At 53.6% G+C, this 27822-nt stretch overlaps 1 protein-coding gene across 1 annotated transcript; it reads left to right on the plus strand.

The window, feature by feature from the left end:
- Positions 1-929: 929 nt before the first annotated feature.
- On the plus strand, positions 930-27822 carry Ncan (neurocan). The gene is made up of 15 exons (XM_028856926.1): positions 930-1037; positions 4992-5071; positions 6390-6788; positions 8122-8296; positions 8392-8519; positions 8789-9082; positions 10321-10881; positions 12860-14104; positions 17223-17339; positions 18583-18696; positions 19390-19548; positions 21024-21106; positions 23027-23171; positions 23933-24115; positions 25673-27822. The coding sequence occupies exons 2-15, from the start codon at positions 4999-5001 to the stop codon at positions 25801-25803; spliced, it is 3807 nt and encodes a 1268-aa protein (XP_028712759.1). The 5' UTR covers positions 930-1037; positions 4992-4998; the 3' UTR covers positions 25804-27822.

A 27822-nucleotide genomic window follows, 5' to 3' on the forward strand; every position in this document is an offset into this window, starting at 1 on the left:
GTGAGTGAGGGTGAGTGAGTGATGGTGAGGAGTGATGGTGAGTGATGGTGAGTGGTGGTGAGTGAGTGAGTGAGTGAGTGAGTGATGGTGAGTGAGTGATGGTGAGTGAGTGATGGTGAGTGAGTGATGAGTGAGTGAGTGAGTGATGGTGAGTGAGTGGTGAGTGAGTGATGGTGGTGAGTGATGGTGAGTGATGGTGAGTGAGTGATGATGATGAGGTGAGTGAGTGATGAGTGAGTGAGTGATGGTGAGTGATGTGTGAGTGAGTGATGGTGAGTGAGTGAGTGAGTGATGGTGAGTGAGTGATGAGTGAGTGAGTGAGTGATGGTGAATTAGTGACGGTGAGTGAGTGAATGGCAGGCCCCTGAGCAGTTCTGCGGCTCACTGGTCCCGTCTCTGTCTCCGATGATGTACGTGTCTTTCTTCTGTGTGGGTGCAGGTCAGAGACAACTGCAGTCACCTCTCTCCTTCCACCCTGCAGGTCCCAAGGATCGAACTCACAGCCTGGGGTTTGGCAGCAGAAACTGCCGAGGAGAGATTATTGCCTTATCTCCCGGTGACTGTTCGCCCCTGTGTGACCCAGTGACTCCTCCAGCCCATTTCTGTTCTAGGAACTGTCCTTGGAGCCTTGGACAGTCGGTTCGAATCTCTGCTCTGCCCTTTTCCTCTGCGTGACCTTAGCAAACACTCTTACCTCCCCGAGGCTGTTTCCCCACGAGGCATGGGGGGCATTTAGTAGGGTCCCTAAGGGGGCAACAAGGGGTGGGGCGGAGTCTGGCGTAGCCTGCCCCTGGGCTGTGTCAGAGTCGTGAAAGGAACCTCAGGCTGGGCGCCACCCCCGACCCCACATCCCCCCCGCCCCGCCCAGCGCAGCTGGGGGTGGGCTGCGCATGCGCACAGCATCCCCGTGGTCCTTTATAAGCGAGGCTGAGCCTGGCTTGCTGAGCACCCGGCGCAGGGGCTGGAGAAGCACCGGGCGCCGGCCGCGCGTCCTTTGTGCCCGGGGCCGTGGGGATGTGTCCGCGCTGAGGAGCCAGGTGGGGGGGGCCCGCAGAGAGGGGGGCAACAAGGTTTCGGACTTGGGGAGGACTGGCCAGGAGAAGGCGAAGCCCCCATCCCGGATGGGGCTGGGCAGGGGGAGGTGGGGGAGGGGATCAGAGTTTGGGGGGCCAAGCACATGAGGGGCGGTCTTAGGGGCGTTGGGAACGGAAGGGAGTCTTGAATGAAAAGATATTCCCCTTCCCGGTGGGGAGCTGGCCGCGGATAGTTCTCTGGATCAAGCAGGAGGCGCCGGGAGCTAGGGCTAGGGGAGGGCACCCCGAGTTTGGAAGAAAGACAAGGGCATCCTGGACATAACCCAGGGAATCTTGGGACTGGGTACCCCGGTGTTTTAGCTGAGACACCGCTGGAATTTGAAGTGGGGATCTCCAGTTTACAAGTGAATGGAGGGCTGCGGTGGGGCGGAAGCCCCCGTTCAAGAGTGTCTGCAGATGAGCCTTGGTCTCTGGGAAGGGAAGCCAGACGGGTCTCTGTCATCTAGCTGCATCCTGGGCTCAGGCTACCCCATCCTAAGGGGGTTCCCTGTTTTTCTAACAGATGTGGAGTTGGGGTACAGTCCCTTTTCCCAGCGAGCATGCTAATGCAGGGTGTAGGTTCTGATCTACCCCAATAAGGATGTCCAGGACCTGGATGGACCCTGCGGGGAGACAGGGAACCCCCAGATGTTGCACATCTCCACATCAGCCCTCCACACCGGTGTTTCACCCCCAGTCTGTCTCTATGGTGCATTTTAAAAACTGTTTGGGTCTAGGTGCTAGGAGGGAGGGGACCAATGAGGTATTAGAGTGACCCCCATCCATATACCACAGTGTGGCTTTGTTCATTCTAAGTGTCTGGGATGAAGCCAGGCTGAGGCAGGCCAAGGTGGGCGATGTCCCAAGCTGGGCATGTTGGGATGGGATGAATGCATGTACTGTGCCTCCCCAGATCCTGGCAGTCTCAGTGGCCCCTAAACACCCCACAGGGAAATAGGGAAGGTTCCCACCCCTTTTGTGGGGGTCTTTGTGTGTCATCATGCCATGAGGAGAGGCATAATCAGGGGACCTGGGGTCTCCTGTGGCTGATACAACTGCAGTTAGTGTCTTTTGTTTCAAAACTGTGATGGGGACCACATTACCAGTGGCCATGCATCGGACACCAAGGCCACATGCATCCCGGTCTGTACTCAGGGCTGGTGTGGCAGCCTGTGGGAGGAGCCAGACCTGGTGGTTGATCATTGGGGGCTTTAGCAGAGGGCTCCAGACTGTGGGTGTCTTTGTGTAGCAGCCGCACAGCCTACCCAGTGAGCGCCTGCATGGGTTCTCTTTGTCATTGTCCCTGGAAGTCGCCGTGCGTGTCTCTCCTGGGGTGTATGTCTGGGGTGTGTTTTGTGAATAGGAACAGGTGATCCAGAGCATGGGGGTGCAAGGCTGAGGAGTCACAGTGGGAGGGGTGGGGATCTCCAGCTTGGCTTCTCTTTTCCTACACAGTATTCCATGTTCATGCTTGTGCACACAAATCCAGTGTGAGTCTCAGGCCAGGAATCCACAGTGTCTGCAAGTGTGTGTGTGTGTGTGTGTGTGTGTGTGTGTGTGTGTGTGTGTGTGAATGTGTGTGGCCTTTGCCCAGGACCAGAAATCCTCCTGAAGCTCGTGTAACTGATGTCCCCACACCATAGGGTGCAGACAGGTATACCCTTGCCCAGACACAGCACCACAGATGCAGTCGCAAACCCAGTGACACTAGATGGTAAATGCCCAGCTTCAACTCGGTGGAGAGACAAGAGACAGGGTGGGTGGGAATGGGACACACACACACACACACACACACACACACACACACACGCACACGCACGCACACGCACACATACACTTGAAAGTGTCTCCCCTTTCCCCTGCAGGCCCCTGCTTGAATATACATGAGGCTAATGCATCATTCATGAGGGGGTGGGCCCAGACCTCAGCCCAAATGCTGCCACTTACCTCTGGCAGCCCAGGGGAGGAAGTATTTTAAGAGAAGATTGTGGGGGTGTGAGGGTGTGAGGGGTAGGGAGAGAGACGGTATTAAGGAGGAGCACGAGGCTGACATTGTGTCTGTCACTGTGTTGGGCTACCTTGGGATATTTTAGGGTGTTCCCAAGGTTTTGTATACAAAGAGCTGTTCTTAAATTTGATATATTTTTACAAGTCTTAGCCCGCTCCTTCCCGATAACTTCAGGGGGTCTGGACTGGATGAGGCTTATTTTACAGGTGGGGAAACTGAGGTATGGGGGAATAAGACCCCTGATGCAGAGTTGCATGGAGGTTCAGTAGGTAGAATGTAACATGGATTCTTTTGGGGGTTGTTTTTGAGACAGGGTTTCTCTGTGTAGCCTTGCTATCCTGAAATTCACTCTGTAGACTGGGCTGGCCTCGAACTCAGAGATCCACTGCCTTTGTCTCCTGAGTGTTGAGATCAAAGGCGTGTGCCACCACACCCAGATGGATTCTTTTTTTTTTTTTTTTTTTTTTTTTTGAGACTGGGTCTCATGTAGTCAGGTTGACTTTAAATTCAAAATGAAGTTCAGGGTAGCCTCAAATCCTTGATCCTCCTGCCTCCACCTTCCAAGTGATGGGATGACAGTCTTTGGCCACCACACCCATGTGAACTCAATTGTGTGGAGAAGGCTGGGGAGAAAGAGAGAGAGAATGAGAGAACACACATTTTCTGGCCTTGATCTCTCCTAAAATCCTGAGGGGGTAATCTCAGCCATCAGTGTACTTCACATTGGCTTAGGGTTCCAGGGGAAGAATGGGATGGTCTAGGTTGAAGTTGGAGGTTGTAGACATTTGCAGGTTGGTAGCCTGTGCTCTGCTGTGCATTCCAAAACAAACAGCTAGCCTTCTCTGGGTGCTCAGGCAGGCCAGGCTCAGGGTTCAGCACCAAGGACAGGTCCACGGCAGGCACATGGGCTAGTGCCTGGGAAATCGGAGGAGAGCAGAAGGAGGCCTCACCCACAAGGGCCTGCTCTTCTGTGATAGGCTGAAGAGCGGGTTTGCGAGTAGCCCTGTGACTTACCTTCTCCAGTCCCCTGTGAGGGGCCTGAGCTGAGAGAAGGCCAAAGTTTTGTTGAAGAATCTCTGGGGAATGGATTTATTTTAGGCACCCGAGGTAGAAGTCACACACAGGCGTTTAATAATTGCCTACCATATGCCAGATGGGACACAGCCCCTCTGGAGAGGATGGCCCCAGGGCAGAGGGTCCCCCAAAAGGATAAGGACCCACTGCTTCCTTTAGGAGCTCCCAATCCAGTGGTGGAAACTCACAGGATTTCAGACTTGGCAGTGTGAAGTTTAATGATAATATTAGCCACAGCTGAGATGTTCTCCTTCAAGAGAGTTGCTGGAAGCATTGTGTATAAGTTGACTCATCCATCCCTTCAGCCAGCTGTTATCCTCATCTGACCCATAAGGAAAGGGAGGCTTCTTGCTAAAGTCACACAGCAAGGAAGAGGCAGACATAGAACTGTGCAGATCACGCTGGTCTAAACCTGTGCAGATTCTGTCTCCACCCTCCAGGGCTGAGATGTGAGACTGTGTGAGCCACCAAACCCAGCATGGAGTGATATGCAGCACTGAAGCCCCAGCCTCAGGGTCAGGGGCTAGAAGTAGGGTCCCCACAGGAGTGTGGCAAGGACTGGGAAGAGAACCCAAGGCTGTGTAAGCCTGGAGGGTGCTGGGCGGAACCCAGGCCCGTGAGCTCAGCAGGTGCCCCACCACTGAGCTGCACTCTGCCCCACTGCTTGGATTCTGAAGTGAGATGCTCTGGGTTCAAATCCCGCGTGGCCCCTGCTTCCCGTGCTCTGTGACCTTCACCGACATCCTGGCCTTTCTGAGTTCTGGTTCCTCCATGTTCGGGGCTGGGGGAGGGGTCTGTGCCATGACTCACCCTTCCTCCCTCTCATTTGTCCCTAGCTCCAGTATGGGGGCCACATCTGTCTGGGCCTCAGGCCTGCTGGTGCTGAGGCTGCTGCTCCTGGTGGCTGGGGACCAGGGTGAGTGGGGCCTGCGGGGGTGGGGGTGGGAATCCTGTCGTTCTGCTGTCAACCAGGGGTCAGCGGGATGGGATGAGGCCTTTTCATTCCAGAACCTTCTCCTGCTGGTCCTCTAGCTGGGTCTGCAAAATAAAACAAGAATAGCTGAAACCAGTCTTTGAGTAGTCAAAGGGAAACAAGGCACCTGAGAGGTTATTTTTAGTTATAACCGGCAGAGGCCGGAGGTTCCCGCCTCTCACTGTCTTTTGCTGAAATGATCTGAAAAAGAAAGGTGGGAGAGACAGCAGCATGGGTCGGCACTGATGTCTGCCACAGGCAGGACAGGGGAAGGAAGGCCTCTGGCCTCCCCTGGGATCTCCCCAATGGTGGTCAATTCCAGACTTTATGAATCCCTTACTGAGTTTCTCTGTGGCCATAGGCAAGCATATTTGTTTCTCTGATCTTCAGTTTCCTAATGTCCCTAAAAGAAGACAAGCCTTTACCACTGCGGATGGTTATGGGTATTCAGTGACTTGACTTCACTCACCCGACATAGTGGCACGCCTCTGTAATCCCAAGCATTTGTGCAAGGTCAATCCTGGCTATACAGCAAGTTTGAGGACAACCTGTGCTACAGGTGACCCTGTCTGAAACCAGAAGAAAAAAAGGAAAGAAACAAGCACAGCTTCCAGTGTCCACCTCTGGCTTAACTTCTGAGGCTTAGAGAAGGGAAGGGATTTTCCCAGGGCCACACAGCAAGCCAGAGTCAACGACTGCTGCAGTCCGCCCATCTAAGCAGCCTTGGAATGCTACCGAGAGAGACAGACCTATGAGTGGCCTGGCCAGCAGTCCCTTTTTGCACTGTGACACTGTGTGGACAGCCTGGCCTCTCTGGCCTCCATCTCTCTGTAAAGTGTTAGTGTAGCTGAGTGTGGCGCACGCCTTTAATCCCACGCTAGGGAAGCAGAGGCAGGAGAACCTCTGAGTTTGAGCCAGCCTGGTCTGTGTGGTGAGTTCCAGGTCTACATAGTGAGACACTGTCTCAAAAAGCAAAACAAAGTTAGTGAAAGAAAAAGAGAAAACAGGCTGGTGAGATGGCTCACAGGTTAAGAGCACCGACTGCTCTTCCAGAGGTCCTGAGTTCAATTCCCAGCACCCACATGGTGGCTCACAACCATCTGTAATGAGATCTGGCGCCCTCTTCTGTATACATAATAAATAAATAAATAAATAAATCTTAAAAAAAAAAAAAAAAAAAAGAGAAAACAATCCTCCAGAATAAGAAATGTTAGTGTCCTGCTGCCCCCTGCCTCTGATTCAGGTCCTCTTTCCATCCCAGACACACAGGACGCCATCACCACGGAGAAGGGGCTTCACATGCTGACGTCGGGCTCGGGGCCCGTCCGCGCCGCCCTTGCAGAGCTGGTGGCCCTGCCTTGCCTCTTTTCCTGGCAGCCACTGCCAGGCACCCTCCGAGACGTCCCTCGAATCAAGTGGACCAAGGTTCGCACTGCATCAGGCCAGCGGCAGGATTTGCCCATCTTGGTGGCCAAGGACAACGTGGTGCGTGTGGCCAAGGGCTGGCAGGGGCGGGTGTCACTGCCTGCTTATCCCCGGCACAGAACCAATGCTACGCTTCTCTTGGGGCCACTTCGGGCCAGTGACTCGGGGCTGTATCGCTGCCAAGTGGTGAGGGGTATCGAGGATGAGCAGGACCTGGTGACCCTGGAGGTGACAGGTGAGTTGGCAGCAGGTAATGGGCAGGTCAGAGATGAAAGGGGTGGGGCCTAGGATGAAGGGGAAGGGTTGAGGCTGGGAGGAGGGGCAAAGGAAGGAAGAGGAAGCTGGAAAGAGAGGGTCTGAGGATGGAGATGAGGTGCCCAGGACAGAAGGGGAGGAGCCAGTGTGCAGGGGTGAGGAGATAGCAGGGAAGGAGCCAAGGAGAAGGGGGCTAACACAGAGGGGAGGGCCTGAGGAAGAAGGGAGGGGGCTAGGATGGAACGAGAGGGGCTGAGCGTGGAAGGGGAAGTCAGACTGGAGAGGGAGGAGCAAGCCTGAGGCTCAGACGCCGGTTCACCTTACAAGTTGTCCTGTGACCTTTAATCCCAGCACTCGGGAGGCAGAGGCAGGCGGATCTCTGTGAGTTCAAGGCCAGCCTGGGCTACAGATTGAGTTCCAGGACAGCTAGGGCTACACAGAGAAACCCTGTTTCAAAAAAAAAAAAAAAAAAAAAACCCTTCACTTTTTTATTTTATGTGCTTGGATGCTTTGCATGTATGTTGTACACCAGGTGTGGCCCTGGTGCCGTAGAGAGCAGAAGAGGCCATGGATCCCATGGAACTGGAGTTATAGATGGTTGTGAGCCACCATGTGGGTGCTGGGAATCGAACCTGAGTCCTCTGGAAGAGCAAAAATACTCAACTGTGGAACCATCTCTCTAGCCCCCAAATAGGAATCTCTTTTAAAAGGTTAAGTGAGCCTATCTTTAAAACGTCAGTTAACACGTGCATTGGGGAGACCTGCTCCTCTGCTCCATTCTAGGGCAGTCTCTGTTTTCCCAACAGATTAAGAAAAACCGATCTGGGGGTGGGGGTGAACTCACAAGCAGAGGTGGGTGAAGCTTTGTGAGTCTCAAGTCAGCCTGGGCTACATGAGACAATGTCTTTTTCGTGTGTGTGTGTGTGTGTGTGTGTGTGTGTGTGTGTGTGTGTGTGTGTGTGTTTCATTGTTCGTTTTGAGACACAGTCTCACTATGTAGCCCTGGCTGTCCTGGAACTCACTCTGTAGACCAGGCTGGCCTTGAACTCAGAGATCCGCCTGCCTCTGCTCCAGCAAGACCATCTTTTTAAAAAGTCTGCTCGACAAAGAACAATCAGACTGCAACCCACAGATCCAGGGAGGCTGTATGGCAGGGGGGACCCTAGGATGACTGTGGCTTAGAATAAGTTTTGGTTTTACTCAAAACAAACAAATAAATAAAAAGTTGGGAGAAAAATGTCTGTTCGAGGGAGGTCTGTTCTCTTAAGATTCCACCATAAGCCTCTCTCCGGCCTCCGGCTCCAACCCCACAGGCGTCGTGTTCCACTACCGGGCGGCCCGGGATCGCTACGCACTGACCTTCGCTGAAGCCCAGGAGGCCTGCCGCCTGAGCTCAGCCACCATCGCCGCCCCGCGGCACCTGCAGGCTGCCTTCGAAGACGGCTTTGACAACTGCGACGCGGGCTGGCTCTCAGACCGCACGGTTCGGTGAGGGGGTGCGCGGGAGGCTCGGGACGGGGTCGCTCCTGGAGGAAGGGGCCCTGGGAGCACGGGTCTGATAGCCACTCCCCTCCCACCGTCAGGTATCCGATCACCCAGTCGCGTCCTGGTTGCTACGGTGACCGCAGCAGTCTGCCTGGGGTTCGGAGCTATGGGAGACGCGACCCGCAGGAACTCTACGATGTCTATTGCTTTGCCCGCGAGCTAGGGGGTAAGGGGAGCGCGGCTGGGACCCCGTGGCCACCTGTCCTTGAGTGCCAGGTGCTCTCCCAGTCCTCATACTTCCCTCCAAAGCTGCACTTGGAACCCAGGCCACCTCTCCCTGAGTGTCAGGTGTTCTCCAGCCCCCAAGTCCCTCTAAGTCTCCTCACAGCTCTCCAAAGCTGGAGCCAGGACCCGGGCCTTGAGCTTCCCATCCTCAGTTCCGAGCTTCCCCCCTTTTCCCACCCCTTTCTGACCTCCACCCTGTCCCTCTCCCAGGCGAGGTCTTCTACGTGGGCCCCGCCCGCCGACTGACTCTGGCAGGCGCGCGGGCACAATGTCAGCGGCAGGGCGCGGCGCTAGCCTCGGTGGGCCAGTTGCACCTGGCCTGGCACGAGGGCCTGGACCAGTGCGACCCTGGCTGGCTGGCAGATGGCAGCGTGCGCTACCCGATCCAGACGCCGCGACGGCGTTGTGGGGGTCCCGCCCCGGGTGTGCGCACAGTATACCGGTTTGCTAACCGCACCGGCTTCCCTGCGCCTGGAGCACGCTTCGACGCCTACTGCTTCCGAGGTGCGTTTATGATATGCCCCCCCTGGGGGGTGCTGAGGGCCACATCCACCACAGCCATTGTCTGGGGCCACCCCGCGTGGGTGTGCGTCATCCAGACTGGTCCCCCAGTTGGGAGTGTCTGACTGAGCCACGCCCCCAGGTGGTGTCCTTGCCCGACCACATACACCCTGGCCAACCCCTGCAGCTACTCAGTTGTGGATGTGTTCCCTTGGGACCACAGACCCACCAGGAAAGCTTGGTTATGGCCACGCCGTCATGAGCATGGCCCATCATCTGCATTGGGTGGAACAAACCACATGTCATTAGTTATGTTCCCTTGAGCCCATCAGCAGTAGGTGAAGGCCATATGTCAGAATCATTGGAGGCCACATCCCATAACCCTACCAGGACCATAGATGGTGGGCATGCTCCATGGCTGAGTCTTCTGTGGACATGCTTCTGGACACAGGCTAGTGAAGGCCACCTCCCTACCAGCTTTCATTTTTTGTTTCTCTTGAGACAGGGTCTCAGTGTGCAGCTCTGACTGGCCTGGACCTCTTTATGTAGACCATGCTGGTCTTGAACTCAGGGACGCACCTGCTTCTGCCTCCAGTGCTGGGTCCAGAAGCACTCCTTTATATTGTTCTTGGCTGTGGCTGTGGTTCAGCTGGCAGAGCATCTTCCTCTAAGCACAAAGCCCTGAGTCCGTCCCCATCACCAGATAAAGCCAGCTGTGCACCTGAGGGCCTGGGACAAAGAGGCAAAAGAATCAAAAATGTTAAGATCATCTTGGGCTACCTAATCAGTTCAGGGCAAGTCTGGGCTACATGAGATCCTGTCTCAAAAAGCCAGAAACAAAATAATAAAATCATTCCCATGCCCATGTCTCCATGGAAACTCTGTGACAAGCATCCCCTCTGGGGGAGAGTCCCTCCTCCTCAGATGGGTCTTTCCTCTGATGTGGCCACTACTGGGCCACTGTTGTATCACCTAGCATTTGGAAGGCTGAGGCAGGAGGGTCTCTGGGAGTCTGAGGTAAGCCCGGGCTAGATATTGATTTTCCAGGTTAGCTTGGGCTGCAGACAGACAAGAAGACACCGCACTAGTGGACGGGGCTCTGGAGAAGTTGCATTCTCCCCTTGGGCTCTATTTCCCTGAGATGCCTTAACCCTAGCAGTCCTGCCCTGGGTGGGGCTTCCCACCACTTCACTTTCCTGGCTGTGCCTGGGCCACCTCAACCACTGCTGCTTTTTCTATAGCTCATCACCTTACACCACAGCACAGAGACCCGGAGACCCCCTCTTCTGGAGATGACGGGGAGATTGTGTCAGCAGAGGGACCCCCAGCCCAAGAACTGGAGCCCAGGCTGAGGGAGGAGGCAGCACCTGAGTTCCAGGAACCTCTCCTGTCCAGTGGAGAAGATGAACCCCTGGACTCGACATGGACACAGGAGCCTCAGAGGACCCTTGGCTCTACCCCAGGTGGTCCCACGCTGGCTTCATGGGTGCTCACAGGTGTCCCCAGCCCCAGCAGCCTGGGAGTGGATATGGTAGAGACGACACCCTCGGGCACACAGGTAGCCTCCACCCCCATGGCGAGGAGGGGCCGCTTCAAAGGATTAAATGGTCGGCACTTCCAGCAACAGGGCACCGAGGGCCAGCTCCTTGGGACAGCAGAGGCCAGTGCCCAGCCTCCGACTCTGGAAGTTACTGCTGACTTCCTGGGGCCTTCTGCAACCACAGAGGCCTCGGAGAGTGACCAGAGCCGCAGTCACAGTCCCTGGGCCATTCTGACCAACGAAGTGGACATGCCAGGGACAGGTGAGTGACCTGGGGAGAAAGGAAGGGTTAGTAAGACTCACATTGTTCCAGTGCCCCCAACCTTGCCATAGCCCTGCCTCCAAATACCCATTTTGTTGTGTGTGCGTGTGTGAGTGTGTTTATATGAGTGTGTGTGTGGTGTGTGCAGTGTCTGTGGTATGTGAGTGTGTGTGTGGTATGTGAAGTGTATGTGGTATGTGAGTGAGTGTGTGTGTGGTGTGTGAGTGTGTTTATATGAGTGTGTGTGTGGTATGTGAGTGTGTGTGTGTGTTGTGGTATGTGAGTGTGTGTGGTGTGTGCAGTGTCTATGGTATGTGAGTGTGTGTGTGGTATGTGAGTGAGTGTGTGTGGTATGTGAGTGAGTGTGTGTGGTATGTGAGTGAGTGTGTGTGGTATGTGAGTGTGTGTGTGGTATGTGAGTAAGTGTGTGTGGTATGTGAGTGTGTGTGTGGTACGTGAGTGTGTGTGTGTGTGGTATGTGAGTGAGTGTGTGTGGTATGTGAGTGAGTGTGTGAGTATGTGTGTGTGTGGTATGTGTGTGTGTGTGTGTGTGTGTGGTATGTGAGTGAGTGTGTGTGGTATGTGAGTGTGTATGTGGTATGTGAGTGTGTGTGTGTGTGGTATGTGAGTGTGTGTGTGTAGTATGTGAGTGTGTATGTGGTATGTGAGTGTGTGTGTGTGTGTGAGTGAGTGTGTGTGTGTGTGAGTGTGTTTATATGAGTGTGTGTGTGGTATGTGAGTGTGTGTGTGTGTTGTGGTATGTGAGTGTGTGTGGTGTGTGCAGTGTCTATGGTATGTGAGTGTGTGTGTGGTATGTGAGTGAGTGTGTGTGGTATGTGAGTAAGTGTGTGTGGTATGTGAGTGTGTGTGTGGTACGTGAGTGTGTGTGTGTGTGGTATGTGAGTGAGTGTGTGTGGTATGTGAGTGAGTGTGTGAGTATGTGTGTGTGTGTGTGGTATGTGTGTGTGTGTGTGTGTGTGGTATGTGAGTGAGTGTGTGTGGTATGTGAGTGTGTATGTGGTATGTGAGTGTGTGTGTGTGTGTGGTATGTGAGTGTGTGTGTGTGGTATGTGAGTGTGTATGTGGTATGTGAGTGTGTGTGTGTGGTGTGAGTGAGTGTGTGTGAAGGTGGGTGCATGCACACAAGCTAGTGGAGTCCAGAGGTTGACTTCAAGTGTCTCCCTTTATGACCCTCCACCTTAGGTTTTTTTTTTTGTTTGTTTGTTTTTTGTTTTTCGAGACAGGGTTTCTCTGTGCAGCTTTGCACCTTTCCTGGAGCTCACTCTGTAGCCCAGGCTGGCCTCGAACTCACAGATATCCGCCTGGCTCTGCCTCCTGAGTGCTGGGACTAAAGGCAAGCGCCACCGCCGCCCGGCTGCTCCTCCACCTTAGGTTTTGAGGCAGGGCCTTTCACTAGACCTGGGCTCCCTCTTGGCTCCCTACCCTCCACGCTCCCCCTGAACTGGAGTTAAAGACCAGGGCTGCCGTGGCCAGCTTTTATGGGAGTGCTGTGGATCCGAACTCAAGTCTTCCTGTCTTCATAGCAAACACATTACCCTCTGGATCCATCATCCCACCCTGAGTTTTGTGTTTTGAGGCAGAGTCTCACTCTGTACCCAAGGCTGGCCTGGAACTCAAAGCAATCCTCCTGCCTTGGTCTCCTGAGCACTGAGATGACAGATGTGTGCCGACACACTTAGCTTTTACTGTTTGTTTGCTGGGGAGGGTGTGTTAAGACAATTTCTTATGTAGCCCAGGCTGGCCTCTAGCTTCCATGTATCCAAGGATGACTCTGAAGCCCAGATTCTCCTATCTCCTAACGCACGGAGCGGGCTTGTTCACCACATCTCTGGAGGCTGTGCCTCTGTGTAGTGCAGACTGCCCTTAAATGTTTATCCTCCTGCCTCCACTCCCAAGTGCCGGGACCATCAGTGTGTGTCGCCAGGCCCTGCTAACGAGAACTCTTTTGATGTCACAGGTTCCCATGGCAGCAGGAATCCTTCAGAGCCCTGGATGTGGTCTCCGTCCTTGACCTCACCTGCTGTCACAAGCCCTGACCGTGACCATGGCCTGAAGCCAGGGACAGCTGAAGCCCCCATTGTTAAATCAACCCTCCGCCACCTGCCCCGGTCTCCCTCAGAGCCTCCTGTTCCTCCTCCCAGCCCCTCGGAGGCCCCAAGTGTTGTCTACCATGAGGCGTCCCCTGATGACACCTCTCCAGACTTCCCCATTGTAGCGATGCTTCGCGCCCCCAAACTGTGGCTCCTGCCACACTCCACATTCGTCCCCAGTGTGACCCCCATTCCTCCGTCCCCAGCTTCTCCACTCCCCTCCTGGCACCCAGAAGAACAGGATGGGGCTATCACCACTGCCGCGCCCATCAGCCTTGACGCAGAAGGCCTTGAAACCCCATCTCAGACCACTATGGATGCCCCAGTGGAAGCCAGCCACAAATCCCCTGCTACAGATTCTAAAGAAATTGGGGGTGTCAACTCCATCCAGGCTACCAAGCACCCCAGCTCTGGCCCATGGGTATCCTTGGACTCCAGTAATGTGACTGTCAGTCCTGTACCCTCTGATGCTGGCATCCTAGGGACTGAGTCTGGGGTCTTGGACATATCAGCGAGTCCCACATCCAGTGGACAGGCCACTATGAGCAAGGTGTTGTCCACCTGGCTACCACTGCCTAGCCAGGGACTGAACACTGGTTCCCAGTCCTCACCATTGGGAGGCCATGGAGTCACCGTGAGTGTGAAACCTACAGTGACTTTGGAGGGAGGCACCCCCGAGGGGCCTGGGAAGGCCACCACGGAGCTGGTCCCTAGAGGTGCTGATGCCACTTGGGGGTCGGAACCTAAAAGTTCCATTTCTAGCACCCATGTGGCTGTGAGTCGAAGCATGGACCAAGGGACCGTGGCTGGAGCTCAGGGCGTGCCTACACTGACCTCCACAAGCTCCCAAGACCACCCAGAGCCACAGGACCAGATGGTGGCCCAGGGGTCACCAGGGCCTCACAGCAGTCTGCCTTCTCATCCATGGTCATCCCTGGCCTCCAGCATGGATGAGATGACCTCAGTTTCCTCGGGGGAGCCCACTGGCCTGTGGGACACCCCCAGCACCCTGATGCCTGTGTCCCTGGGGTTGGATGAATCAGACCTGAATGTTGTGGCTGGGAGTCCAGGACTGGAGGACTTCTGGGAAGAGGTGGCCAGCGGGCAGGAGGGTAAGTCCTGGATTCTCCATCTGTCCTAGTGTGGCCAGGGGACTGGAGGCTGGGGCTTCCCTGAGCAGGGGAAATGCCCTGGGAGGGCTGGAATTTTCTAACAAAGGATGATGCTAAAGGTCAGAGGTCAGGAGGCATTACATTGGGCATTTCTGTGTTGTTTTGTGCTGTTGTTTGGACAGGGTCTCTCTGTGTAGCCCTTGCTGGTAATGAACTGGCTATGTAGACCTGGCTGGCCTTGAGCGCACAGAGTTCCACCTGCCTCTGCCTCTCGAGTCCTGGGATTAAAAGCATTCATCACCCTGTCTGGCTAACACTGGACCCTTCTAACACTCAAGGAATATGGCCATTGACCAAAGCATGGGTTCCATGAAGCACTGGGGAATTGAATTTGGGGGGAGTTCAGTTTCCAAATATGCAGATAGATCACTTTGAGGAACAGGGCAATGCAATGCCAAGGTCCTACCTTCAACAATTTTGATGTCTGTAGAAGACTACTGGATCTGGTTGCATCCCAGGCAGAGTAGGAAGGACAGGACATGGTTCAAGAAGTATCTAGGATGGGCAGGAACCAGAGCTGGATTGACTTAGTCATGGAGATGGCAGGGGCTGGAGCCCTGAGGAGAATGGGAGGCGGGAGCAGGCTCAGTGACCAACGACACTGCCTGCGTGGCCACTGTGTAACCCGGGGTAGCCTTGAACTGCTGACAGCCCTCCTGCCCTAGCTCTGAATGCTGGAATGTCAGTTGTATGCCATCGTGCCACTTCCTGCTGACTAAGCCTTCAAATCTGTGAGCCTAAGGGGGCATTCTTGCTCAAACCACCACACCCAGCCTATTTTTTAAAATTCATTTATTTTTTGTTATGTGCATGCAAGTGCACATGTGTGTAGGTACACATATAAACACATGCATGTACGGTCCAGAGGTGCCTGTCCTCAGGCACTGTCTCTCTTGTTTATTTTTTTATTATTTTTGTTTAATGTGTGTGCATGCACATGAGTATATGCATGCCATGGCACTCTTATGAAAGTCAGGGGACGATTTTGGGACTGGGTTCCCTCCTTCCACCACGTGAGTTCCAGGAATCAAACTCAGGTCATCATCTTAGCATTAAGCATCTTCACCTGCTGAGCACCCACGCCAGTTCTCCAGCTTGTGTTTGAAGACAAGGTCTCTCACTGGCCTATGAACTTGCCAATCGAGCTAGATTGGCTAGTCAGTAAGCCCTGGGATCCCTCTGTCCACATCTCCCCAGAGCTAGGACTGCAGGCACACACTTATCTTTTGGGGGGGGTGCCCACATGTATGTGCACTGCATATGTGCCTAGTGCCCATGGGGATCCCTTAGAACCAGAGCTACCAATGGTTGTGATCTGCCGTGTGCATGCTGAGAATCAAACTACCAAGAACAGTGTGCTCTTAACTGTTGAACCATCTTTCCAGCCCCCTCCCACTTTGAGACAGGATCTCACTCTGTAGCCCTGCTAGCCTGGAACTTGCTCTGTAGATCAATAAGGCCAGCCTCAAATTCATAGAGATTTGCCTCTGCCTCCCAAGTGCCTGAATTAAAAGCATGTGCCACCATGCCCAGCCACACCCAGGTTTTTTGAAGTGGATGCAGAGGATTGAACTCAGGTCTGAGCCATGTCCACAGACTTACCCCCACACACACACCCTTTTTTTTTTTTTAAGACAGGATCTCACTCTGTAGCCCAGGCTGGCCTAGAGATCTCACCAACCCTTCTGCCTCAGTTTCCTGAGTGTGAGGATCATGGGCATGTGTTCCCAGTTCCCAGACAGAATGGCAGAATGGTTCAACTTTGTAACATCTCATGGGACAAGCTCTTGTGTGAGGGGAGACTGAGGCACAGGGTTATCTGAGAACTTAGTGTGTTCATGCAGCTGCAGCTGGAGCTGGAACTCGGACAGAAAAACAAAAACCAGAGCTTGTGAGTCGTGAGTTGGGCTTGGCACTGAGGAGGTAAAGGCAGGGGTCACAGGTCAGAAGTCAACCTTGGCTAAGAAGTGAGTTCCAGGACAGCCCGGATTGCTACATGAGACTGTATAAAGACGGAGTGGGGAAGAAGGGAGACAGGGAGGAGGGAAGGGAAATAGGACGAAAGAGGAGAGAAGAGGAGCCTCTGTCTCCGGCACTAGCCTGCAGGATGCTGAGTACAGGCTGGGCAACACACAGTGGCAGCCTGGGCGGTCAGAGGCTGTGGCAACATCTGGAGGAAAGTTAAATAGAGGGTCTGCAGTCAGGACTCCGGGTGGCGGAAGGTGGCTGTGGTGGGAGGGCGGCAAGACACCCACAGCACAGATGCTAATAAAGCCAAAAATACACCAGCTCAGCTGAGTCAGTGCCAGCCATGGGTAGGTGTTGTGATGGGGCAACCTGGTGGCTGTTGAGAGTTTCACGTCACCCTCTGTCCCAGGGCTTACACAGGGCTGGGGCTTCAGCAGGCGCATCACACAGATCAGACCCCCTGTTTCCCGGTGTCACTGCCCCAGGGACAGATGTCTCAGCACTGCAGGACAGCTAGCCAGCAGTGATTGCACACCTGCTGTGTCCTGGGCCTTGTTAGCTGATATTCTACAACGACATTCTCTGAGTGGTCAAGCTGACACATGGCTCATAGAAGTGCATGCATCATCTCATTTTAATTAATTTAAGCCTGAGTGAGTGTGGTTGCCATATGGAATGTCACTGCTCTCAGAGAGAGAGACAAAAATCAGTGAGTACGAAAGGAACCTGGTGGGGCTGGTGAGGTGGCCAAAGGTGCTTGCTGCCAAGCCTGAGGACGTGAGTCCAAGCCCCGAGACCCACAGAGTGACAAAGAGAATTAAATGCTGCAACTTGTCTTCTGGTCCCTGGGTCAACTCACTAGGCTGGTGAGTCTAGTGTGACCTGAGAGAGAACTTTGCTGTGAGCAGGGCATCCCACAGATGCTGTGGTGCAATTCTTGAAAGTGGTAAGGTCTTTAGCACAAAGCATGCGACCCATTGTTCATTGGGGAGGCGACGGAGGGGACTTCACAGACAAGGACTGATTTCTGGATTCCATGAAAGACGATGTGGTGGCCGGTCCGTCCTCACAGTGCCTGTCCATCCCACAGACCCCACAGATGCCTGCGAGAACAACCCTTGCCTGCACGGGGGCACCTGTCGCACCAACGGCACCATGTACGGCTGTAGCTGTGATCAGGGCTATGCTGGGGAGAACTGTGAAATTGGTGAGTGTCCCAGCCGAGCACTGTCCTGCCCCTTGCTGTGGGTCAGGTGAATCAACCGAAATTAGCTGAGCCCAAACTAGTCAGCTGAGGGGCTGTGGCCTGGGGGCTGTGGCCCAGGAGAGCCATTTCCTACCATGAGCATTAGAGGTTAGGAGGGGGACAACAGAAGGGCCAGGCGACCCCCAGCAAGCAAAGGGCTCTGGGAGGCTCCCCTCATCTAGGTGGACAACAGTGTGGGTACCACTCATACTGCTAAATTGAGATCACAACACTAAGTATAAATGGTGTCATTTCTTTTTTTAAAGATTTATTTTTATTTTATGTTTATGGGTGTTTCGCTTACGTGTATGTCTGTTGCACCATATGTGTGCATTGCCTGCAGAGGCCAGAAGGCAACTGGAGTTACAGATGGTTGTGAGCCACCAAGTGGGTGCTGGGAATTGAACTTGGGTCCTCTGGAAGAGCAGCCAGTGCTCTTAACCTCTGAGCCATCTCTTCAGGCCCTATGGTGTAATTTCTTGATCACTGTGCATCCTCTGCTTGACTTCACAACCACACTAGGAATTATAGAGTCGTAACTAAAAACACAAATGAGGACCAGGCATGGTGGTGCACACTTTTAACCCCAGCACTCAGGAGGCAGAGACAGGTGGATCTCAGTGAGTTCAAGGCCAGCCTGGTCTATAGAGAGAGTTCCAGGACAGCCAGGGCTGTATAGAAAGATAGAGAGACCCTTTCCAAAAAAAAACAAACAAAAACAAAACAAAACAAAAAACCCACACACGAAAAACAAAATAAATATCTTTTTTTTAATGTTGTATTTCAAAAATCCAAGAGTGACGACTGAGTAACAGCATCTCAGTTTGGCCTCTAGCCTCCCACACATGCGTGTGCGTGCGTGCATGTGTGTGCACGTGTGTGCGTGTGCTTGTGGAGTTAGGTGACACAGAGGTTAACTGAATTGCTTGGTTCTCTCTGCGAACACTGCCAGTGGCGCTCAGGGTGTGCAAAGGAAGCACTTTCAGGCTGCAGGTCCCTGGAGGCCCCGTCCGTCCCTGACGAGGTCCCACTGTCTGTCCTGTGGTGCCGCCGCCATTCGTGCCCCTCAGCCTCCCTCGTGGCTGCAGAGCTGTCCCACCATCCCTACGGGTGCTCAGGGGACGGTCAGGAGGACCTTGACCCATCTGTCCCTGCGGTCTGAGTGGAGGCTGACCTCTGACCCCTAACTATCCATGTCTCCCAGACATCGATGACTGCTTGTGCAGCCCCTGTGAGAACGGAGGCACCTGTATCGATGAGGTGAACGGCTTCCTCTGCCTCTGCCTCCCCAGCTACGGGGGCAGCCTGTGTGAGAAGGGTGAGTCCCTGCCCCGACACACGCTCAAGTCTCCTCTGGGTCTGGCTGAGTCCCACAGGGTGTAGATTAGTTTTATTATTTATTTAATATAGTTTAAAACTTATGTGTTCTGTGTATGTGCATGGTATGGGGCATGTGTATGCCATGGCATGCGTGTGGAGGTCGGGAAAACTTTCAGGACCCAGCTTCCTCCTTTGATCGGGTCTAGTCTGCTCGCTGGGCGTGGTGGTAAGCACCCTCATCTACTGAAGTGTCTTGCAAGCCCTATCTATTTTTTATTTTATTTATTTATCTATCTTTTCTTTTCCTTCCTTCCTTCCTTCCTTCCTTCCTTCCTTCCTTCCTTCCTTCCTTCCTTCCTTTCTTTCTTTCTTTCTTTCTTTCTTTCTTTCTTTCTTTCTTTTTGAGACAGGGTTTCTCTGTGTAGTTTTGGTGCCTGTCCTGGAACTTGCTCTGTAGACCAGGCTGGCCTCGAACTCACAGAGATCCTTCTGGCTCTGCCTCCCGAGTGCTGGGATTAAAGGTGTGCACCACCACCGCCCGGCTTACTTTTTTTTTTAATTTAAATTTTTTTAATTAATCTATTTTTTTTGTGTGTGTGTGGGTGTTGTGACTGCGTGTACGTCTGGGCATCACATGTGTTGCCTCCTGGGAGGTAACTAGCCCACCTCACATTCCTGTCCCACCTCCCAGACACAGAAGGTTGTGATCGTGGCTGGCACAAATTCCAGGGTCACTGCTACCGGTACTTTGCCCATCGGCGTGCCTGGGAGGATGCAGAGAGAGACTGCAGGCGCCGGGCTGGCCACCTGACAAGTGTCCACTCGCCAGAGGAGCACAAGTTCATTAGCGGTAGGGACAGTGTGGTGAGCTGGGGGAGCCCTGGAGACCTTAGAAACCCACTGGCACCTCCCTGACTGTCACACATCTGTTGAGTCCCGCGTTAGTTCACTGATGCTCCCCAGTCTCTGCACGCCTGTTATCCCCTGCTCCTGTCAGGTCCTGAAATATGCAGTGAGACAAGTGTGTCATTCGGAAGTGACACTAACGAGGGGCTGAGGAATTTGACCATCAAGCATGTCTAAGTAGGTGATGTGTCGCCTGGTGCTTGGATTACTTCCATGCTTTATTGTATTATTCCATATCATTATTATTGTTATATATATTTTTTGAGGCAAGGTTTCTCTGTGTAGGGCTGGCTGTCCTGAAGCTCGCTCTGTAGCCCAGGCTGGCCTCAAACTCACAGAGATCCTCCTGCCTCTGCCTCCCAGTGCTGGATTAAAGGCGTGCGCCACCACCACCCAGCTTTTTTTTTTTTTTTTTTTTTTTTTTTTGGTTTTTCGAGACAGGGTTTCTCTGCGTAGTTTTGCGCTTTCCTGAACTCACTTGGTAGCCAGCTGGCCTCGAACTCACAGCGATCGCCTGGCTCTGCCTCCGAGTGCTGGATTAAGGCGTGCCACCACCGCCGGCTCTTTTTTTTTTTTTTTTTTTCCTTTTTCTGGAGCTGAGGACCGAACCCAGGGCCTTGCGCTTGCTAGGCAAGTGCTCTACCACGGAGCTAAATCCCCAACCCCTATTATTAACACTGTAGGAATTGACAAATAAAACAGAGCCCGGGGATGGCACTTGGAGGCCTCTGGGTCTCTGCAGAGTGGCGTGAACTGAAGTGGCACTCATCGCTTCAGTCGGTGTCTCTTCACGTGGCACTGACCCTGTCCCTGTGCGCTGTGTGGCTCACTGCACCTGTCTGACCATCCATGGTGCTGGCTTCTAGTTTGGGCTCCTCACCCTGTCCCTCCTGCCCCAGCTAGCACTGCCCGGGTGGCCTCCGACCCCACCCTCGCCTTTCCAGAAAGAGCTGACAGGGCCTGTGCCACATTTGTCCTCACATGACTGACGGGGCTCCAGGCCTTCCTCACCTCCGCGCTACAGCACCCACTTCCTACTCTGTCCTGCTCCACTCCACGGCCCACCTCCGAGCTACCGGAAGTTGAGGCCTTTCCTGCCACAGAAACTGCGTGTTCCTGAGGGTGGGGCTCTGTTCTCCACCCGCGTCCCATTCACCCCCTAAGTGCGGTCACCTCCATTCCTCCTGACCCCCTCCCGTCCTCCCGTCCTGACTCGCGGCCCCATGCTTATTTCCCACCCTCCCTTGATGTCCGCTGGGTTCCTCTCTCCTGCCGGCTCCTCCCTGTGTGATTCTCACCAGCTTCAGACTTGACCCTCCTCCAGCCTCCTCTAGTCCGGGAAAGAGAAGGCCCCTGGACATCATCTCCTTCCTCCAGCCCTGGGGAGGAGCGCGTCCTCATAGTCCTCCCTCCCAACAGGCTTTGGACATGAGAACTCGTGGATCGGCCTGAATGACAGAACCGTGGAGAGGGACTTCCAGTGGACAGACAACACAGGACTGGTGAGTGGCAGGTCCCTGTCTTCAGGCTGCTGAGCCCCAGGGGCCCTGCCTAATGGCCCCAGCTCACCCTCCTGTGAAGCAACCACTGGTGGGCATCATAGGTCCTCAGAAGCTCTGGGGTGTGGCTTGGCAGAAAAGCCCCTGCCTAGAATCCCCAGTGAGGGGCTGGGGGCGTGGTCAGGGTGGAGCCCTGCCTAGAATCCCCAGTGAGGGGCTGGGGGCGTGGTCAGGGTGGAGCCCGCCTAGAATCCCCAGTGAGGGGCTGGGGGCGTGGTCAGGGTGGAGCCCCGCCTAGAATCCCCAGTGAGGGGCTGGGGGCGTGGTCAGGGTGGAGCCCCGCCTAGAATCCCCAGTGAGGGGCTGGGGGCGTGGTCAGGGGTGGAGCCCCGCCTAGAATCCCTAGTGAGGGGCTGGGGGCGTGGTCAGGGTGGAGCCCCCGCCTAGGATCCCCAGTGAGGGGCTGGGGGCGTGGCTTAGCCTGGCTTACATCTGGTTCCATCCCAACACTGTAAAATATGAAGAAATAGGTATCATTGAAATAATGTGGTTATTGCGGTGCTTGTCTGACATTCCAGTACTTGAGAGGCTGAGGCAGGAGGATCATTGCAAGCTGGAGCTTTAGCCAGGGCTACAGAGTGAATTGTAGACCAGTCATCTTGCACAGTTGAGACTCTGTCTCAAAAAGCATCAGCAAGCTAAGCAACAGGTTAAAGGCGTCAATGCCCAACTGCCTGAAACGAAGCCTGCCGAGGAGCCGTGGGGTGGGGGCGGGCAGGCGGCATGTGCCAGGCGCCAGGCAGGCAGAATGAGGAATTATTTTTGCCTGGATTGGTGTAGAATTTTGGTTTGTCGTGATGAGAATTTCTGGAAATAGATGCAGTGGTGATGGTTACACAACGCTAAGCTGGGGTAACGTCATGAACCACAGCTTTCAAACGGTTTACTCGGGGTCGGCAAGCCTATGGCCAAGCCTGAAAACCTGAAGTTGATCCCTGGGGATCAAAGAAAAGGGGTTTTCAAAGGTGTCCTCTAACCTCCAAAGGTACATGCTATGTGTGTCCCTCTCTGAAATAATAGTTTTTGAGACAGGGTTTCTCTGTGTAGCCCTGGCTGTTCTGGATCTCCATCTGTAGACCAGGCTGAACTTGAATTCACAGAAATTCGACTACCTCTGCTTTTCGACTGCTGGGATTAAAAGTGTGTGCTACCATGCCTGGCTCAAATAAACAAATTCTTGTAAATTTTATTTACTTCCTTATTTGATGTGTAGGAGTGTTTTGCCAGTGTGTATGTCTGTACACCGTGTACATGCAGAGGCCAGAACAGGAGTTATCAATAGTTGTAAACCACCATGTAGATGCTGAGACTCAAATTTAGGTCCTCTGAAAGAGCAGCCAGTGCTCAACTGCTGAGCCACCTCTCCTGCTCAAAAAATTTAAATGTAATAAAAATACCTTTAAAGGGAAGTTTCGTGGTATACATACACTACCACAATTTGTAAAGAACTCATTTCCTCTTGCCCCCTTTGAGATCTGGCCCTGCCCACTCTGTCCTGACTCCTTCCCTGCCCCTGGGCCTGTGCAGGACCTTCCCTGCACTTGGAACTCTGTTCCTGCCTGGGTGCCCTCGGCTCCAGCGCTTCCTGTTGCCTCCTGAGGGAAGCCTCCTGTACTTCCAGCTGGGGTCGGCATTTTTTCAACTATGCTGTGAAGCGGGTATAAATGAGGCAGGAAGGATAGACAAGGTGTTGCAACCTCCCAGCTAGAGAAGGGTGCCCGTCTAGAGATGGCCAGTGCCGTTGTAGAGAGGGGGGCACCAGTTCTCTTGTTGGAGGGGTCTGGCCACAGGAATCACTCAGGAAGTGCCGGGAGCTGGCTGACACACAGGCGCCAGAGTGACTGCAGCTCTTTCTTTCCAAAGCAATATGAAAACTGGAGGGAGAATCAGCCAGATAATTTCTTCGCGGGTGGCGAGGATTGTGTGGTGATGGTGGCACATGAGAGTGGGCGCTGGAATGATGTCCCCTGCAACTACAACCTCCCCTACGTCTGCAAGAAGAGCACAGGTACGGCAATGCCTTCCCGCTTGTCCTCCAGACTCTTGTAGCTGTTTTCCTGACTATTCCCATGAGGGCCTGCGGTTAGTGATTTCTTTTCTTTTTCTTTTTCTTTCTCTCCCCCACCCTTTGAAGACAGGGTTTCTCTGTGTCATCCTGGCTGTCCTGGAATTTGCTTTGTAGACAAAGCTGGCCTCGAACTCACAGAGATCCTCCTGCCTCTGCCTCCTGAGTGCTGAGATTAAAGGCGTGCGCCACCACTGCCTGGCATGATTTCTTTTTCTTTTCTGTCTTTTTCTCTTTCTTTCTTTTAAAATTTTTATTTGGTTTTTCAAGACATGGTTTCTTTGTGTGGTGCTGGCTGTCCTGGAACTCACTCTGTAGCCCAGGCTGTCCTCGAACTCACAGAGATCTGCTGTCTCTTCCTAAATGCTGGGATTAAAGGCATGCGCCACCACCTGGATAATTTCTAAGTGAAGGAAATAATCGTATGCATTCTGTCCACTTTTCTTTTGTGCTTCAGTTTATTCTTGTGCCTTATGTCCTAGAGAGTGGGGTGTGTCCAGAAGATTTCACACACACACACACACACACACACACACACACACACACACACCCAGAAGCTCCTGGGCACAACCATGTGGAGTTCTCTGGGCTCAGAGCTGTGCAGCGGTGGGAGCTGGCACCTGGAAGGCTCCCATCTAACAAGATGTGTCCCTGGCTTATCCTCACCCTCAGCCCCTCCCCTAACCAGAGCCCTCTGTCCCCAGTGCTATGTGGCCCCCCTCCAGCAGTGGAGAATGCCTCCCTTGTCGGCGTTCGCAAGGCCAAGTACAGTGTCCATGCCACCGTGCGGTACCAGTGTGATGAGGGCTTCTCCCAGCACCATGTGGCCACTATCCGATGCCGGAACAATGGACAGTGGGACCGGCCCCAGATTGTCTGCACCAAACGTAAGTACTGTGCCCGATAACCCATCCCTGACAAAATTCCAGTTGGATATCGTGCCCTATCTCCACACAGTGGGATGGCGTCATCTGTAATCCCGGCAACGTGAAGGCTTAGGCAGGAAGACCACAGTCTGAGGTCAGCCTGGGCTGTGCTGTGAGACCCACAGGAGAAAAGAAGCTGAGCTGAGGATGTGACTCAGTGGGTACAGTGCTTGAAGCTCAATTGCTAGAGCCAGGGCTCCATTTCCAGAGACCTGTCGTCCTCCCAGCACTCAGGAAGTGGAGGCAGGAGTGCTGTGGATATCGCTCTATATAAATAAAACACTGATGGCCAGTGACCAGACAGGAAGTATAGGCGGGACAAGGAGAGAGGAGAATTGGGGAAACAGAAAGAAGGAGGGAGAGACACTGCAGCCACCGCCAGGACAAGCACATGTAAAGACGCCGGTAAGCCATGACCCACGTGGCAAGGTACAGATTTATAGAAACGAGTTAATTTAAGATATAAGAACAGTTAGCAAGAAGCTGCCATGGCCATATAGTTTGTAAGTAATATAAGCATCTGAGTGATTATTTTATACATGGATTGTGGGACTGCGGGGTTTGGTGGAACCTGGAGAGAAGCCCTCCAGCAACACAGGAGGATCAGAAGATCAAGGTCATCCTTTGTTACATAGTAAGTTTAAGGCCAGCCTGAGCTACATGAGGCCCTGTCTCAAAAAAAGTCTTCCTGTGGCTGGGCAGTGGTGGCACTCACCTTAAATCCCAGTGCTCAGAGACAGAGGCAGACCTAAGCCAGCCTGCTCTACAAAGTGAGTTCCAGGTCAGCCAAGGCTGTTACACAGAGAAACCCTGTCTTGAAAGACAAACAAAACAAAATCTTCCTGGTAATGCAGCCTTTCAGATAAGTGAAACCTCACCAGCCCACCTAATGCTTTCATTGTATGTTTTGGAGACAGAAGCTCATGCACAGGCTGGCCTCAGAGCTGGGATGTGTAGCCAAGACTTGCTTCCTTCCCCGGAAGTGCTGGGTCGACAGGTGTACACGAGTCCCCACACCAGCTGATGGGGTTCTGGGCATTGATCCTGTTCTCAGCTACTCTGAGGTCAGTGCAAGCTGCAGATCCCAGGCCAGCCTGGGCTGTAAAGTACAACCCACACAACCCAGGAATGGGGCTCTTTTGGTAAATGAAGCCACACTTCTAGCCCCCAACAAGTTGTTTTTTGTTTTGGTTCTTTGTTTGTTTTTTGTTTTTCAAGACAGGATTTCCCTGTGTAGCCTTGGCTGTCTTGGAACTAGACCAGGATGGCCTTGAACTCACAAAGATCTGTCTGCCTCTATATCATGAGTCCTAGGATCAAAGGCTTGCGCCACCATAACCTGGCTTGGTTTTTTGAGTTTTTTGAGACAGGGCCTTACTGTGCAGCTCTGGCTGGCCTTGAACTCAGAGTTCTTCCTTGAGCGTATTTCTTCTCTTTCCATCCCCTGAGGAGGCCAGTAACATCCAACCACCCCAACATCCATCTTCACCCCTTCTTATCTCTTTCCCATCCCTGCAGCCAGGCGGTCACACCGGATGCGTAGGCACCGCCACCACCAGCACCGACATCACAAACCCCACAAGGAGCACAGAAAACACAAGAGACACCCAGCGGAAAACTGGGAGAAGGACGAAGGGGATTTCTGCTGAAAATCCAGACTAAGCAAGCACATGCTCCCACACCTCCTCCAGAGCATTCACCTGGGGAGCCAGGACCCAGACAGCCACGAGAGAGAGGGTGGGAACACCCTTGAGACCCACACCCCTGCGGTCCACTGTACAAAGCTCAGATCTCCCTTTCCTTCCCTCCTGAGGTCCTCCTGCAGGGGTGGCCAGAGTGGTGAGCCCAAGCCTCTAGGAGCATCTCCCAGCCACGGGAAAAGGGATCCCGAAGTCTGGCTGCTAGCCTTCCAAGAGGGGGCGACAGTGTGTTTGTGTGTGCTGGGAGTGGCTTTCACCCCAGAGATTCAGGCTTAGTCAACAGTGGACCGTCCTGAATCCAGGGGGAAGCCATGGCTAAAGGTCAGATTCGAGAGAGTGGAGGCTCAGCAGAAGCCCACGGTGCAAACACGGCGAGCTCTGGCTCACCTGGGATTCCCCCGAAGGGTGGTCTTCGATGTCTCTGGCTCTCTTTCGTCTTCCTTCCCCACAACCCCCCAGCTCCCCCATCCCCATAGACTAGGCGGGCCTTGAACTCACTAATGTAGTTGTGCACCGCCATGCCTGCCTGGTTCATTTGGTGCTGCAGATGGGACCCAGGGCCTCACGAGTACAGCAAGTGCCCTCTACTAACTACGCCCCAGCCTTGATCCCTGGTCTTGGTGCACAAATCTAGTGTGGAACTCTCCGTGTACTGAATTTTAGGATGTCTCTTGGAGTCACTGGCCTCCTCGGCTTCTGAGGGGAGATTACGTAGAGTGATGGGGGTTGTGTATTGCTTACTCCCCCAGGTTAGTGCAGTGCTGAGATACAGTGGCTCTGTTTTGAGGTTGTTTTTGTTTTGAGACAGGACTTCACTGTGTAGCCCAGGCTAGCCTGGGACTTGCTATCTAGACCAGGCTGGCCTGGAACTCAGTGATTTGCCTGCCTCTGCCTCCTGGGATTAGCATGCCCAGACTTCTGTTGTTTATTGACATAGGATCTCTTTCTATAACCCAGGCGGGGTTTCAGCCCACAGCAATCCTTTTTCAGCCGCCTGAGTGCTGGGATGACAGGCGCACCATCATGTGTGGCAGTTTCGTGGGTTTGCGATGACAAATGTGTATAGAAATGAGATCTGGATGCCACTGCATTCCCCCCTCCATCTCTCAGGGAGACAGATAACCTCCTGCCTGGACCAAGATGGTGCCACATTTTCTAGCCCAGAGCCTGTCCTTACTAAACCCTTTCAGCAGACCTCAGTAAATCCCCTGCCTCGAGTTCTACCCCTGCCCCACCCTTTCCTGACTCCACACCCTGCCAGTGGACTGGTAATGCTTGAAGGGGCCCCTCCTTGTGGTCTCTTTGTAGAAGTGACACACACACCCTTCTCTCGTAATTTCACATTTTAAAATGTGATAGAGTCCACCTTACACTCCCTCTTCCCATCTGCACCTTAGAAAAGACTTCTCTAAGCCAGGGATCCCTCACCCAGAGGGGCCAGAGATTTGCCTCCAAGGCCTCTGTCCATTTTCAATCCCTCCAGTCTGGGAAAAAAAAATCTGTGAATTTGTGTTAAAACCACAGTGTGGAGCCTGAGCACAGCCTAGCAGATAAAGATGCTAGCCAAAGAAACCTGAAGAAGCCAGTTTAATCTCTGGAACCCATGTTTCAAAAAGGAAAAGCCAGGTGGGGTGGCATGAATCTGTAATCCCAGGATTAGTATTGTGAGAGGGGAGGCAGGGACAGTAAGCTTGTGAGCCAGCTGGCCTGCAGGGAGTGGAAAGCCAGAGCTGACCCCGAAAGAAAGGTCGTCTGACTTCCACACGTTCACTGCAGCCTGGGCAAAGCCATCGCACAAACCTCCACACACTGCACAAGCACAAAATAAACAAGTAAAGATTTCAAAATGTGTGGGAGGAGCTGGTGTGGCAGGCAGGGCCAGGCAGCTTGGGGGTGGGTGCTTAGCCAGCCCTGCACAAGGTCCTGGGTTCCATCCCCAGCTCGGTTTCAATAGGAGAGGAAGACAAA

Source organism: Peromyscus leucopus, chromosome 17, assembly GCF_004664715.2.
Source record: "Peromyscus leucopus breed LL Stock chromosome 17, UCI_PerLeu_2.1, whole genome shotgun sequence".
NCBI lineage: Eukaryota > Metazoa > Chordata > Mammalia > Rodentia > Cricetidae > Peromyscus > Peromyscus leucopus.